The 14,541-nt window shown below is 38.0% G+C and overlaps 1 protein-coding gene across 1 annotated transcript; it reads left to right on the top strand.

The window, feature by feature from the left end:
• Window positions 1-8,459: 8,459 nt before the first annotated feature.
• Window positions 8,460-14,094, top strand: LOC121328207 (PAK4-inhibitor inka2-like). The gene is made up of 3 exons (XM_041272757.1): window positions 8,460-8,588; window positions 8,763-8,807; window positions 13,078-14,094. Exons 2-3 carry the CDS (start codon window positions 8,805-8,807, stop codon window positions 13,993-13,995), a joined length of 921 nt encoding a protein of 306 aa, XP_041128691.1. The 5' UTR covers window positions 8,460-8,588; window positions 8,763-8,804; the 3' UTR covers window positions 13,996-14,094.
• The last annotated feature ends 447 nt before the right edge of the window (window positions 14,095-14,541 follow it).

Below are 14,541 nucleotides of genomic sequence, written 5' to 3'. Positions count from 1 at the left end.
CCTACACAAAATGATTGGTTACCAGGTTGCTGTTTGGATTGCACACAAGTGAAATCCAAGTTTGGATATTGGAGGTTTTGCTACTGATTCTACCTGGATCTTGAGCTTTTCCATCAAATACCTGAAAACGAAAAAGAAAGTATTCTTTCACAGCTTGGATTAGTTCCCAGCTGTGTACTGTATTACTCAATAACACTTTGTACAGAATCTATATTGACCCAGTAATTATCATTTCATATTTATAGAACAATGTACACATTTGTTTCATTCGGGGTCCTGTTATTAATGCATTCTGTATTTTTTCAAAAGGCACACTGCTCCTTCTAGTGGAGATAACAGAAACAAATGCTTTTCTATTAATGAGCAACTAGTCCCACTGACGCCTGATGTGTATACACACACACACACACAAATTCCTTTTTGAAGCCAAGGCCTGAAGTAGATTTCCAGTTACAATGTATTTCAACCAGGAAAGATCTTTCTCTGCACACCCAGTGTTTCCATTAAAAGGTCTTGGTTACCCATCTTGATCCCCATGGAATTATCAGTGCATACACGACATTGGTGAAAACTCCACCATTCATATAGGGAGGCAGAAAATTAAAACTCTGAATTCTGTAAAGGAGTCAGTTTCCAAATGGTCTAAAGGTAGACAAGCAGAGTACAGCACTAACCTGATGTGTTGGAGATGCTGCTTGTTTGTCATCTGGGTTTTGTGGTTTGGCCTCATCAGCAAAATTCACGTACCTGTTTAAAAATTAAATCAAGAGTAGAAATTCACACGTCATTACAAATTATCTTTTGATTTGGCTCATTTTGGAACCCATGCAACACAGAATTGAATAAACAATCTTTACATTTCTTGTCCATAACGTAGCAAAGCTTATTATAGAACAGATTATTGGAGCCTTGCATAACACATTTTACAATTATGCGGAAAGAGAAAAGGCAATACTGTGCTGACAAATACAGATATGAAACATGGTTAGAAACGCACATGTTTTGAAGTAGCGGCTGGGACATCTCTTTGGTAGGTTTTCCAGAAGTACCTGAAATAACAAAAAATAAATAAATAAAGATTGTCTATGAGAGACAGCTTCAGGCTATAGAAAACATAAAACCTACATGTATTTAGAAAATCTAGAGGTGGCAGAACCAATGACTTAAAAAGAACCACAAAGCGCCTGGTAAAAACACTATCAAAACAACACGCCAGTACAAAAAAGTTACTACCAATGGAACTTACCTGAGAGAATCATAGAATACAGCTGTAATATTAGACTGCGTGAGAGGAGTTCCAGCTCCCAGCAAGAACTGAGCACAATCTGTACCCGTGGCTTCCTGGTCTGAGTGTGGAAACACAGCACAGCAGGAGGACATGGAAAGAAAACAGTATCAATGAGCAACTCTGAAGATCCTGTATTAGTATGATCAATTAGGGGGCAGCACGTTACCATCAGCAAGATTCAGATATTCTCAAAACTGTTTCTCACTTTATTATGACTGGACGAGCTATCCTCGAGCTAAAATTGTAAATGTGACCAACGCAGGCACATCCAAGACAAGTGCCTTCTCTATATCCCCACTGATGGGCATAGCCTCCTTTCACTAGCTATTAAATTATATGGTGAGAACACAGCCCTGAAAGAGCAACTCAATTTATGATAATCTGATCTCATCACCTGTCCACAGTGGTAGAATGTGCATGTGGGTGACAGCAATCACTTCTGAATGAATCAATATCATTAGAGTGAGTGCAAGGAATGTTTGCTTAACATCTAGTGCACCAAAATCAGTAACGTGATCTGTGAGCAGATTAAACAATTCCACTAATTCAAGACGGCAGGTATTCTCAGTTTGCAGTCAGTGCTTGAGTAATTATGTATTGAACAATTACCTGTTAATCAAGAAACACGCTGGGTATGGATTGCAGGCTTGGGCTTGCAACTTTTCTGAAATTGGTAAACTTCTCTAAATATAACATGCTTGATCTTTAAATTTGAAACCTGTATTGATAAACACTACTTCAGGATTTATAATCAATAATCACTTATGCACTGATCCTGTCTTGTGAATGTGGACTTATTCAAACTTATCAAACTACGTGTGTGTGACTGTGTCACTCACTGTTGCTGGTGTTGTAGTCGTGGGTACTGTGGTTGTCCATGGCTTCAAGTGGAGAATGACCAGAACCATAGTGGAAAATCTGCCATCCATCACCTCAATTCTGAGCTCAAAAGACATGGGGTCAAATATCCCTTCTGGATTATATGAGAAGGCATTTTTGGAAAACAGCCGTAGTTCGTTCAAACGAAAGTGATCATTTTTACCATTTTAATAAAGACATTCAGGATAGAATTGTTTTTCGATAGTGCACAACAAACCTAGCGCAAACTGGAAGTGCATGAAATCACAGACTGACAGCAGAAACAAAAGTCTCACTTCAATAGTCAATGAGGTAAACAGCAGGTAATAAAAGTATCAATTCATAGGGAGTGTTGAGTCTCAGGATCTGATGGACATACATGACGATTGCTTAAAATGTGTTTTTTGTATGTATACGATTATTCGACGTTACAAATCCCTCAAAGTATTAAGCTACTTTGTAAAAAAATAAATGTGCAGTAAAGTTTTCCAGCTTAAATCCAAACTACTGACCTACAAACGTGGGAATGGCTTTGACTATTTCGGGAATTCTTAATTATCCCCATAATTGTTTTTAACCAAAAGCCTTTAACGGTATCAAAAATCACGTTGGTTTCTAAAGAGAATTGCATTAAACCTGGATTACCTCCAAAAAACGCAAATCTGAAAGAGGGCAAGTAGAAGCGCTCTGAAAGAGGATATTTGATCCATCTTGTCAGGCTGTATCCGACTCCAAATGAACAGCTTTCCTGGCAACTCAGAACTGTTATACTGACACCTTCCAGGAACTGAGGGAGCTCTGTTTATAGTAGACTCCAGGCAAGCGTGGTCATGCGTTACTGGTTAAAGATATCATCAAGAGAAAGAGACCTTCTCAATAAATGTTACTGCATTACAACACTAATGAAATCCTTTGTGTCCAGCCTTGACTGTTTTATTGTTTGGGTAAAGCCTGCTGTAATTGAGCAATTCATTAACTATAGTAGGTATGTGTCCAACACAGTTGGTTTTATCAGTAGAAGCGTCATGTAAATGCAGACCTCTATAACATGCATCACAGCATGTCCGTGTATAGGATAATCAAAACCAGACCAGTGGTTCCCAAGATATAGCCATATGATACCAGAGTCAATCAGGAGTGAGCACTGTTAAAATGTGTTTTACCATGACCTACATTTATCACAGTGTATGGAATTACTTTTTGTAACAAACATTCAAGCAAAATGTCATCAAATTTATACAGGAGACTGGAAAGACCTATTTTAACAACACTATAAAAACGACTAATGGAAGTTCAAACTGGGGGATATACAAGTATTTAGTTAGCTACAATTACTTTAGTAAACTGACATGTCATTGTGTGTTACTCATATTTTATTTGAAATTTCTTAGCAACCTTTTCCAGAAACTTAGCGACAGGGTTTATCTGCATGTGGGCCAAGGTTTGAGCTGGTCAGTTTGATTTACTGTGATACTTCAAGCTGGCATTCATGCTGCTAAGGAAAATATTACCACATAAGGATAAGCATAAGTGATATGCCACAGAACAATCTGTTTACTTGCTTGCTTATCAACCTGTTTGTCAGAGACTACAGCGTCAAACTGAAATAGGCGACTACCTTTTCATTTTTGATAAAATACAGTATTTATACAAGGCAATCCAAAACAGATGTAATGTTTAACAGTAAGATCCGGAAATTAATCTAATGCTTCCCAATATAAGCACAATAAAAGACAATCAAACACTGCTGCTATTTAACTAAATACTTCTAGTGTTTTCTCCCCAGTGGGGATTAATTAACCATCTTGCAATGACATAATAAAACAGAGTGAGGCTGGAATGCAACATAGTTACCAGGAAGCAAACATTCCAGTAATGTAGTTTGGTTCTATGGTTAAATGTATATGTACAACTCAATTGTGGAAAATGTTTGATTTATCAAAATGCCCAAATGAGAAGGTAGAACATTTTGACTACTTTCACAAGCATTTTCCCCACAGACTTAAAGTTCTGCAAACTCCAGCTTGAAAAACGTCTTACCTGAACAAATACAAACTACCACTAGAGGGCAGTAAACGTACACATGTCTAGAAGAACCATTATATTTCTTCCCATTTGACAGTGAATAGGCGTGCTGGATCCTTAACTGATAAAGAAACTTAACTATTAAAATAAAAAATAGCACGGTTAGATTTTACTACAGTTCTTTTTTTTTTTTTTTTAAAAACATTAAGTTTTGTTATCGTTGCATTACTGTACCGATAACAGGAACCCAATTCTGATAACCTGATGTTAAATTACACATTAGAGTTTTTCAGTATTCTGTTTAAAAAATAAAAATAAAAAAAGCTTTAAAATGAGTTGTAATCTTGAAATTGTATTTACGTATAAAACCGACATCCCGTTCCTGTCGAGAGACACTGAAACTCAACAATAACCCCCTACTGGTCCCGCACCATTATACCATCAGTTAACTACGGTATATTATCCAAATGTCTCAGTAGCCCGTTAAACATATTGTTCTTCCCTTATAGCTGCATGAACAGCTCCTAATAATCAACTTGCAGACGAGGGTGAGATTTCAAGCATGATCACTTCAGAGCAGACTTACCACGGGGCTGGTTTTTCAAACTACCGGCACCTATTGATTTCAATAACACACCTAAAAAAGAGAAGTTAAGCAGCCCAGGACTGTGGACAGGGCTTGTGGAAGTTTCAAACCCAGAATCAATAACCGACTAATACTATGCAAAATCAGTAATATCATGTATTTATTTTTTATATCAAATTAGAAGAGAATGTGTTTAAAATAATAAATTGCACAGACTGCTCAGATTATTGAAATTAAGTGTGACGTTTCTATGTTTGTTTAAGTGCAACAGAAGAATCAGTAAATAAAGCCATTATTCTGATGTAATACTAGAACACGAATTGCTCGGATCAAGATTGAATCCCATAAATAAATAGAACATGAAGTTACGGCTTATTTATAAGACTATATATTTGAACACAAACTGTTTAGAGATGTGATGTACGTGTGTTTTGTGTTCTTTTTTTTTTTTTTTTTTTTTTTTAAAACAGAAAAGCAAATCTAATTAAGAAAACACATGCAGGTTTACATTTTTCTAACTATGCAGCAAGTCATTTCAAAACATTTGTGTTACCAATGCATTTCTCAAACCAAAGTACACAAATTCGACACTAGATGGCAATACTTTCAAGCAATTGGTTAAAGAAATAATAGTAATAATAATAATAATAATAATAATAATAATAATCCAAACGGCCCATCGAGCACAAAGGTAAACCCTATTTTGTACTGTTTATTCGTATTATTTCGTTCTGTAAATACGTGTTTATCGCATGCATAAATATAAATATTGTACATTCCAACGTTTTATCAAAACAAACAATTAAATGACTGTGGGAACACTTTTGGTGCACGGCATAGGCCTACGGCAAGCAAACTCGTGTAGTTTACAGTACTAGTAGGAAATAACACATCTTTGTATGCTTAAATAAAACAGATGTTTGTTTAATATTTAAAGTTCCTTACCCCATTTCCTCGCTGCAGTGTTGCGACTTCACTGCATTCCTACCACCACAGGTGCGAATTACCGGACCATTAGGAGCTGTTCAGCTGACCCCACTTCCATTATTAACGAGAACACTGCTCAGAAAGACATATACACGTGCCACATTGCAAAACCCAAACAGTATTGCAATGTGACATCAAACGCCGTAACTGGATATTAAAATAACCTGATTATCAATATTCACAGTTAACACTTTGTTTGTTCTGTATTTAAACTACATAAGTATGCAATGTAATGTAAATAAAGGAATCAATATAGCACTTTGCGGTGTTCTAATGCAGTCGTGCATTGTAGAGGTGCTACACATTTATATGTGTTTCTATATCGGTATATATTTATATAATTAACCCATTCACTACTAAAACCCTGCAAGCGTTACATTTCGATGAATCGAATCTTTTAGACTACAAAACTAATCAACTCTGCATAATAAAGCAAGTCAGATGCATTTATTACGTTTACTATCCTCCAGGAAAACAAGAAAAGAAAAAGTTTATTTGCTCAGTCAAAACGGTCACTAGGGAAACAGAAAAAATGTGAACGTCTGTTTTGCTTTTTTCCCCTGTACTTTAGTGCAGTGTAATCATTACATAATAAATACAATATAAATTCATTTGTATACACACATAAATTAATTAACTATCTATATACCGTATCTATCAATATACTTGGTACGGGGATTTAACTCCTGTATAAAATTAATGTGTTTTTTTTGTTGTTGTTGTTGTTGTTGTTGTTTTTTGTATACCTAGAATAACGCCACATATCGGATATTTATTATTATTTTATACATAATATACCTGCCGAATCATATACCTATTTGATCGTGTTGATTGATTTGACTACCACGAGTACCCAGCTCACAACTGATCCTTAGATATCTAACTGTCACATCACTGGCACCATCATTCAGTTGTTTAACAGTGAAAATAAGAGTTCAGAACAATGTATCAATAACAGAGTTTTTTTACTGCATGGTACCTAACTAATATATTATATATATAAATATATATATATATATATATATATATATATATATATATATATATATATATATATATATATAGCAAGTTTTTTTGGTTCACAAAAAACGTTCACTCTCACACACATGTGAATCCTGAACGGGGTCAACATTAATTGACAAGTAGTTGTCAGACTGTCATAGTACTTTTAACTTATGTCGTACGGATGATCTGAAAATTGAATTACAGCAGGCCTTTGGCAGCTAAAAATAAATAAAGCCCATGTGACCCAGAAGCTCTGGTATCAGATGCAACGATCAAACGCAACGCCAGCCTTGAATCCTATCTTGACCGCGTGCTTTACGGTCACCTACTGAGCACTCACCCCATTGTTGCAATTCCCCTTAGGGGGTCGGTGATAAGAGAACTCGACGTGAAGAACTTCTTCAGTTACACTACGCGATGGTGATGGTAAAGACATATTGTCAAGTTTAACTGGTCATACTGCATTAGTATCAAAGAGAACAAGCCTAAAAATACTGTATTTAATGAACAGTAAAAAAAAAAAAAAAAAAAAAAAAAATCCATGTGAAACTCCGAAGGGCTATTTAAAGTAAGCAGATACATATTTCAGTGTAGATACTGGTTCCATCCAGTGACCTCCCAGCTTAGAAACAGAAGTGTGGCTGAAATGCAATGCGTTTAGAGAATCAATACCAGATTACCTACAACAATCACTGATTTTATCAACCCGTAGAGAATGGGGTTAATTTACAATGAAGCCGACGGGCGAGTATTTTAGGGTCTGCTCTAAACCAGTTTTGAGTGATGTGTGCGCTTTTGAAGTGTGCGTTCGATTTTCAAATTATAATTTATATAGACGAGAAGGAAATATCAGTCTTCGTTTTATCAAAGCTACCTTTTCACAAACAATATGTATTAAAATATAACACAATATTTGGGTCGTCCTAATATTGAATAAGACTTAACTTTACAAAGATTGAACAAAAGGTCATTAAAACAGAACATTACAATTAAATAAACATTTTAAACCGCGTGGCTCCTATTAAACTTTACATTATTGTCGTTTCCTTCCCTCAACCGCTGGTTGTCCACAAATCACGCTATATTGTACAATAGTGCTATTACGAATTCATTAAACAAATGTTCAATGTTTTTAAATCTAATAACAAAGTCACATCGTACAATTAAATGTACGTTATTGTTAAAGTTTCGGAAGCACAGATAGATAATCTGCGTTGATTTATGTTTATTAGCTACGTGTGTTGTAAGCTTGTGTGCCTATAATGTTTTGTAGTTCCTCCAAATGTCATTGAATTGTATTTCATTTTCAATATTATAAAAACGATGTTTTCACTTCTCCAGTACTACGTCAATTTGGGCCAAATGGTCTGTGTATACAATGTCTGCTGGCATTGGCGCTAGCAAGTTGCCTTGTTGTGGAGACGGGAGCAAACGAATGCAAAGTAGTCCAGATGCTCCCGGCTACCTGTAAATGACCCTCACCACGACTATGACAGTCTGCCCCATCCTCCTTTGACTTCAACCATTTGACTCCGTGGGTACATCATTTTCCTTATCGAGGTACCAAGCGCAGCACACCCTTGTAATGCAATTTATCCACAGCTCAGATTTCAGGGGCACTGTCATTGGCTGAGACGGCGATGCTCAATTCTGACTGGCTGCTTATTACAGTAGAAGCAGGCACGATTTGTACAAAAGAGCAAGGCGCTGTGCTGCAGTGTGTTCAAAACGCATAAGTAAAGTTATTGAGTTAGTTATAGTTCTGAAGTCTCGGAGGTTTTGGTAACTGGAATTTGGTGTGGAATATCTGTTTTCCTGGACTCAAGAAGTCATCCTAATGTAAGCAGCTGTTGCTTTTTTACGTTTTAGAAAATTGCATGATTTCTAAAAAAAAAAAAAAAAAAAGTAAAAAATAAATAAATAAAAAATAAAACTGTGTTGTTGTATTAGGATAACTGCTATTGTCAACAAATAGTGACCGGTTTAAAAACGGGGCTTTTTTGTCTTCTATAGGAAAACGAATTGGATTTTGACAAAAGCAAACTGAAAAAAGAGATGGTAAGTTTTTTTTACTATATATATATATATTTGTTTGTTAAACAGGTGATTTTATATTTCAGCAAAGATAAAGTATGACCAAAACATGTTCTTTAAAACGTTGTGTACGTTTACAGTATTTTCTGAAACAAGTTTGAGAACTGCACTTCTACCATAACGAGTAAGGTGCTTCTATTTGTTCGTATGAGAACAACTTATTCTCAGGTTCCATGACAAGACATTTGTCTGTTCGTTGACTTTATTTACCTACCGCTGTATGATCTATGTGCTTGTAAATACTAGGAGACTAGATGTTTTTATGTGGGCCGTGTTTGCTAAGCGCAACCAAATGGTGACTTTTGTTGCTGATGTCTATAAAGATACACCCAGTGGGAAACCCCCAAAAATAACAACTAGAAACTGAACACGTCCCGTCCAGTGCTGGTAACCATGCAGAGTTGAATCATACTGATATTGCGTTTTGCTTTTCTGGGGTATTGCTGATTTACTGAAAGGTAGTTTACCCTGCTCTGTGAAACGCTTGCACAGACACTTGGCATCAGTTCGAACAACCTATTTCAGTTTGGATAACCTAGGCTTTGGCGCAAATATCTCTCTCGTTTTATTACTATCACTATCAGTTATAAAGCCTTTTTTGGGGGTTTATTTTTTGCTCGAATTCATTTGTTTGGTCAGAATTAGTTGAATTGGTCTAGGAATTTGATGGGTAATTGGCCTCATATCAATATGTATGTGAGTGGTGGTAGGGGGTGAGGGATTAGGAGCTTTGAACTTGTTTTACATTAGCATCATGCATGTTAGTAAGAGGGGATCAGTAAAGCTAATAAGAATTGGAAATGCCCTGAGGAGATGGATGGGACAATAAATGTGACTACTCTTTGGAATGTGCCCAGTTCCAGGTGTTAGACAAGTCAGTGTATTCTATACAAGAGGGGGACACTACAGTTTAGAGGGGGTGTGGGGAGGGGGGTAAACAACTGTATTTGCATAATGAGCTCTGGTAGGCTCCAGACCAACTTCTACAGTGGTGGTGGCCACAGAAACACCATCCTTGTACCAAGTTCCTGGATCCTTCTAATGAACACCAGAAATAATTCAACTGTTCCTTACCAGTCCACATTTTGGTTCCCAGTGATCCTTTTGTTATGTGTCTTCATTATTCTGTGGGCAGGGTTTCAGATATTGCAGTTGTGTGTGTGTATGTGTGTGCACCAATTTGACTGTGCTTAACAGAAGTGATATTGTTTTCACACACTGTAGGTATTAACTGTTTAGCCTATGAAAGAAATTGGAAGCATGCGGCAACTCTAAATATTTCAAGATGTCTCTAAAAACACAGCCCAGTTTGGCTGCAAGTTTTCCACACAGGGATCCAAAACCCTCTTGCTGCTTAAGCATTCTTAACCCATGCTGACATATCTGATCTGTTATTATAAAAGGGACAATAATGCATTTCTGGAACTTGGTTGTATCCTGACTTTCGACGCTGTCACCAGTTTGAAATCAGAGCGCCTAGGGGTTTTAACAAATCGTTTCTCTCCCCTCCTGTCACCCCCCTTCTCTCTCTTAGGGACCAATTTGGAGCCAAATAGCTGAATTTTCCACAGCTGTAATAACATAGCCATGCAGTACTAGTTCAAGTATTCACAACGTTTTTCACTCACATGTTTATCAATGTGAATAAGGCATATAGTTACATATGTGAATAGTTTAGCTGTTATATAGAATATTGTAAACATCCATGCAGACTACTGTTGGATTTTAATCCACACATAACCATACATGTTACGTGTAATGACATTTTAATTAAAGTGACTTTACAGTAAAGTATTTTACTGCCAGGACTACCACTGCATTTAAGCATCTGTGGTTTGCTTTTTTTCACTAAGCGGAGATGAAAAGCACCGCAACCCCCCCCCCCCCCCCCCCACCGCTACCTGCAACGCTACGCGGGGGAAGGGAGGATGTACGTATAGCGTGTTATTGTCATTGTACCAATAACAGTGCTGTACTCAGTATGTATTCAATGAATGTGTATTCACTTTATTTAAACTAATTTTCACTAGCAGAGAAAAAACCCTGTCTACTGGGAGTTGCTGCGGACCAGGGATTATACTGTATACACGCAGCGTACGTGCCTAAACACACAAGATGTGATCAAATTCAAATTCAAAAACAGCTTTATTGGCTGTACACATCTTTGCACTTGATACAGTACCATATTACATGCAGTCAGCTTGCCCCGAAATGATTCTTATAAGCGGATTGTTTGATTCTTACAAGCATAATTATTTTACAGTGGTTAGTATAGAAATGATTTTGTCCCAGTGGTTTTGATCACTATATGCGGTTGATTATTATATCAGTAATTCTTATAAACAGCGTGCACTGTAATTATATTTGCTGAAAACCACAAGAGATTGGAGGAGTACACATAATTGCTTAGAAAACAAACGGAACCATTTACCCAGGGGGTAGTAGAGATTTAAAAATGAAACCGAAAGAGGCTGCAACATTTGTTTGTAAAAAAAAAAAAAAGGAAGTATATTAACTATCCCTGCTGTGGTACAATTTACCTGCCTATTGGGGTTTAGAATAGTGTTTTCAGTTTGATTGCAGAGTAAACCATTTTAAACACCACTGTACTGGTACTATTTCACATAGCACATATTAAAAAAACAAACAAAAACATCTGTTGTCTTGCTGTATAAAAAGACATATCTGCTTACACTATGTTCCTAACATTTATACACACAACATAACTGTTCTCCAGCCAGTATTAATAGTTTTGTACATATTTGTGTCCTAGAGGGAGAATCAGTCAGAAGGTCTTGGCAGGAGAAACAACAATAACTCCTAACTGCTTCATTAGATGCTCAGTCTCCCAGCGGCTTGAAGGCTGATTTGGCCATCCTGTTAAAGAGTTCCTGTGACTCAGAGTCAAGGAAATGACTGCTCATGATCCTGTGAGGTTCACCACAGTTACTCTGCAATTGCAATCTACTTGGAAAAGAAACAGAGAGCCTGTTTCACTAGCATTTCTAACCATATAAACTGAATAACGTTTATAACAGTTTTACTTTATGTTCTTTAAAGGCTAGGCTAAATCACAGCCTGCTATATAATGGGGGGAGGGGGGAGCCTAAATAAACTAGGGATATTTTAATAGTATTTTGGGACTTCTGTGGGCTTATTTCTAAAAAGCATGGCTTGTTTAGAGATGTGGAAGGAAGAGCTGGGAGATCAGGTATAAGTGTCCCGTAATGGGCAAGGCACCTTTTGTGAACTGTCTGTTTTTTCAGCTGCCTGAGAGGAAGGGCTCTGGCAGTACCGAAACTGCCAAATAGCTATTGCTTCTGCCTGCAAGTCTCTGCCTGTCTTGGGAGCACAAGAGAGGTTTATAACTGTGGTTCAGCCTTTACTCCAACAAACAAAAACATATCTGTTGTAAAACTCCCAGAAACCTATCCTTCTTTCTAACCTGAGTGACCAAGAGTTTAACGCCTACAGTGCTGCAGGACTCTGCCACCATTTACCCTTTGGCTATGGCCAGCATACATCAAAGCTGTAACTGATCATGTCACTGATCATGTTCCTCAGCTATCCCAGATACTAATCTATTGTTATCTTTATCTATTCATTGAAGTCCTTGTTATACAACACATTTTATGGATTGGGGATCAGGGCTGTAGATCAGTGTTGGGGTCCATGCACATAGATGTTTTGAGTTGTGGAATCTGCACGCATAATTGTTTAAGCGAGTTTTAGAATTGGCTTTAAGAAGTAGGATTTTATACTTCAGATGTGGAACATGAAGTTCTTGTCGAAAGCTTATTCTACAAAGCACATTTCTAGTAAGTCCAACACAAACAGGATAAGGAAGTGTGACCTTTGAATCCAGGCAACTGTTTCCATCCTGCGGGAGTCAATCCTGTTCTGAGAGGTTGGCATGTGATCACAACTGCAGCAGCTTCAGGAAATATTGCCTTGTTGAGAGACAGAGAGAGAGAGAGGGAGAGAAGAGAGAGAGCCTTCCGTCTTAGAACAAATGGAATATGAGCCCCAGTGCTCCCCATGCCATTTAAATACAGTTCATGGACATGAAATAAACAAAACATTGTGTCTAACTCATGCCCCCCTTTAAGATGCATCTGGTTCCCTTTGATTTTCATGGGATATTTGAATTGACAAATTTAATTTGACATGTTTCGTAACGTATTACTGGAAGACAGCTGTGGTTAACTGTTATCTGCTTCTCTTTTCTCCTCAGCTATGTGTGCGTGAGTCTGGTGACTGCCTCAGGGAACAGATGCAGTGCGTGATGAAGACTCTGCAGGACCTGAAGCAGATGAAACGGGGATTTAGGGCCTCTGTCAACCCCAGCCCCCTGTCTGCGAATGCCCGAGGCTGTCAGAAGAGGGTGCTGCAGAGGGAACGGCTTGCTCAGCTCCGCAACTCTGACATTTCCGAAACGGGCACCTACGACTCAGCCTTTTGCTTGGCAACAATGCAGGAGGAAGATGGCAGCGGCCGATTGGGTGTGGGCTCCCCCAGCAGTGAGAAGAGTCTGGAGTTTGACTCGGGTTACTCGGAGGCCTCCTGGCAAGATGATCCAGTTGTTCTTAGAAGGAGCAGAAACATCAGGGTGTCTTCGGGGGCATGTCTGCGTACCAACCGAGCGCCAAGTGGTCGAGTGAGGCCCAAATCCACGTCGGACGCTTGTTTGGAGCGTTGGACCTCCTTTGAGTCCAATGACCCTGAGGATTGGACTACTTCTTTGCTCACAAGGGGACGTAACCGCCAGCCTCTGGTCCTGGGTGACAACAGCTTTGCTGACCTCATTGAGAACTGGATGGACCTCCCTGACTGTCCAGAAGCGGCTGAACTGAAGCCCAATTCAGGGCGCCGCTTGGCCAAAGACTTTATGCTCAACATGCGCCGCAAGCTGGCTGGCATGTCACGGAATGGGGATGAGCGGGGGAAATCAGTCACGGGAAACCAAGCTAACAGAGCGGGAGCTCCTAAGCGCCTCTCCTGTCCAACCGGTTTCCAGGTCAGAGCTCCCTACTTCCACCAGTCACACACAGGGCTCCACGAAATGGGAACAGGCTTTTACCAGTTCACCGAACTCATGAAAACTGGGAGCCGGCAACCAATCATCTGCAACGACGTCATTGGTTATATTTAACCAGCCAAAATATAACCTACGAACTATTCTCTTCTTTTGTATTTTTTTGATGGTTTATATGTCATATTCAAAATGTTGTATTTTTCTTGAAAAATAAAGGCCACATCTTTACAAAAAATCAGTTTCTGTCCTCATTAAGGTTTACTTATACTAACAAGTAAACAGCTTAAAAATTAAATTTTATGTTTTTATTAATTTTAACTGAATTGATCTTGAAGCTAATTAAAAACAGCCACATGGATAATGATCGGATGGTTTCTGTACATTTTTCACAATATTGAAAAAAAAAATCACACATCTGGCCTTTAAATAAACATGTTCAAAGATATCATGTTAGAAACACCAATGACAGGCAGCTTTCCATCATATCCACATTGATCAAAAAGTGTGATGAGCCAAACCTTCAATCAAAAACAGGTAAAACAATTAGAAAATAACCACGCCCCCTGTGTGCATGCAGCTTCTAATCCTTTGAGGAGAAGATATCCTTGAGATAGAAAAGATTGATAGTCTCAAAGAATGAAAACTATCATTTTGTAAGACAAT

Source organism: Polyodon spathula, chromosome 16 (genome assembly GCF_017654505.1).
Source record: "Polyodon spathula isolate WHYD16114869_AA chromosome 16, ASM1765450v1, whole genome shotgun sequence".
NCBI lineage: Eukaryota > Metazoa > Chordata > Actinopteri > Acipenseriformes > Polyodontidae > Polyodon > Polyodon spathula.
The sequence above is the reverse complement of the archived record's forward strand: the minus strand, read 5'-3'. Positions and strand labels throughout refer to the sequence as shown.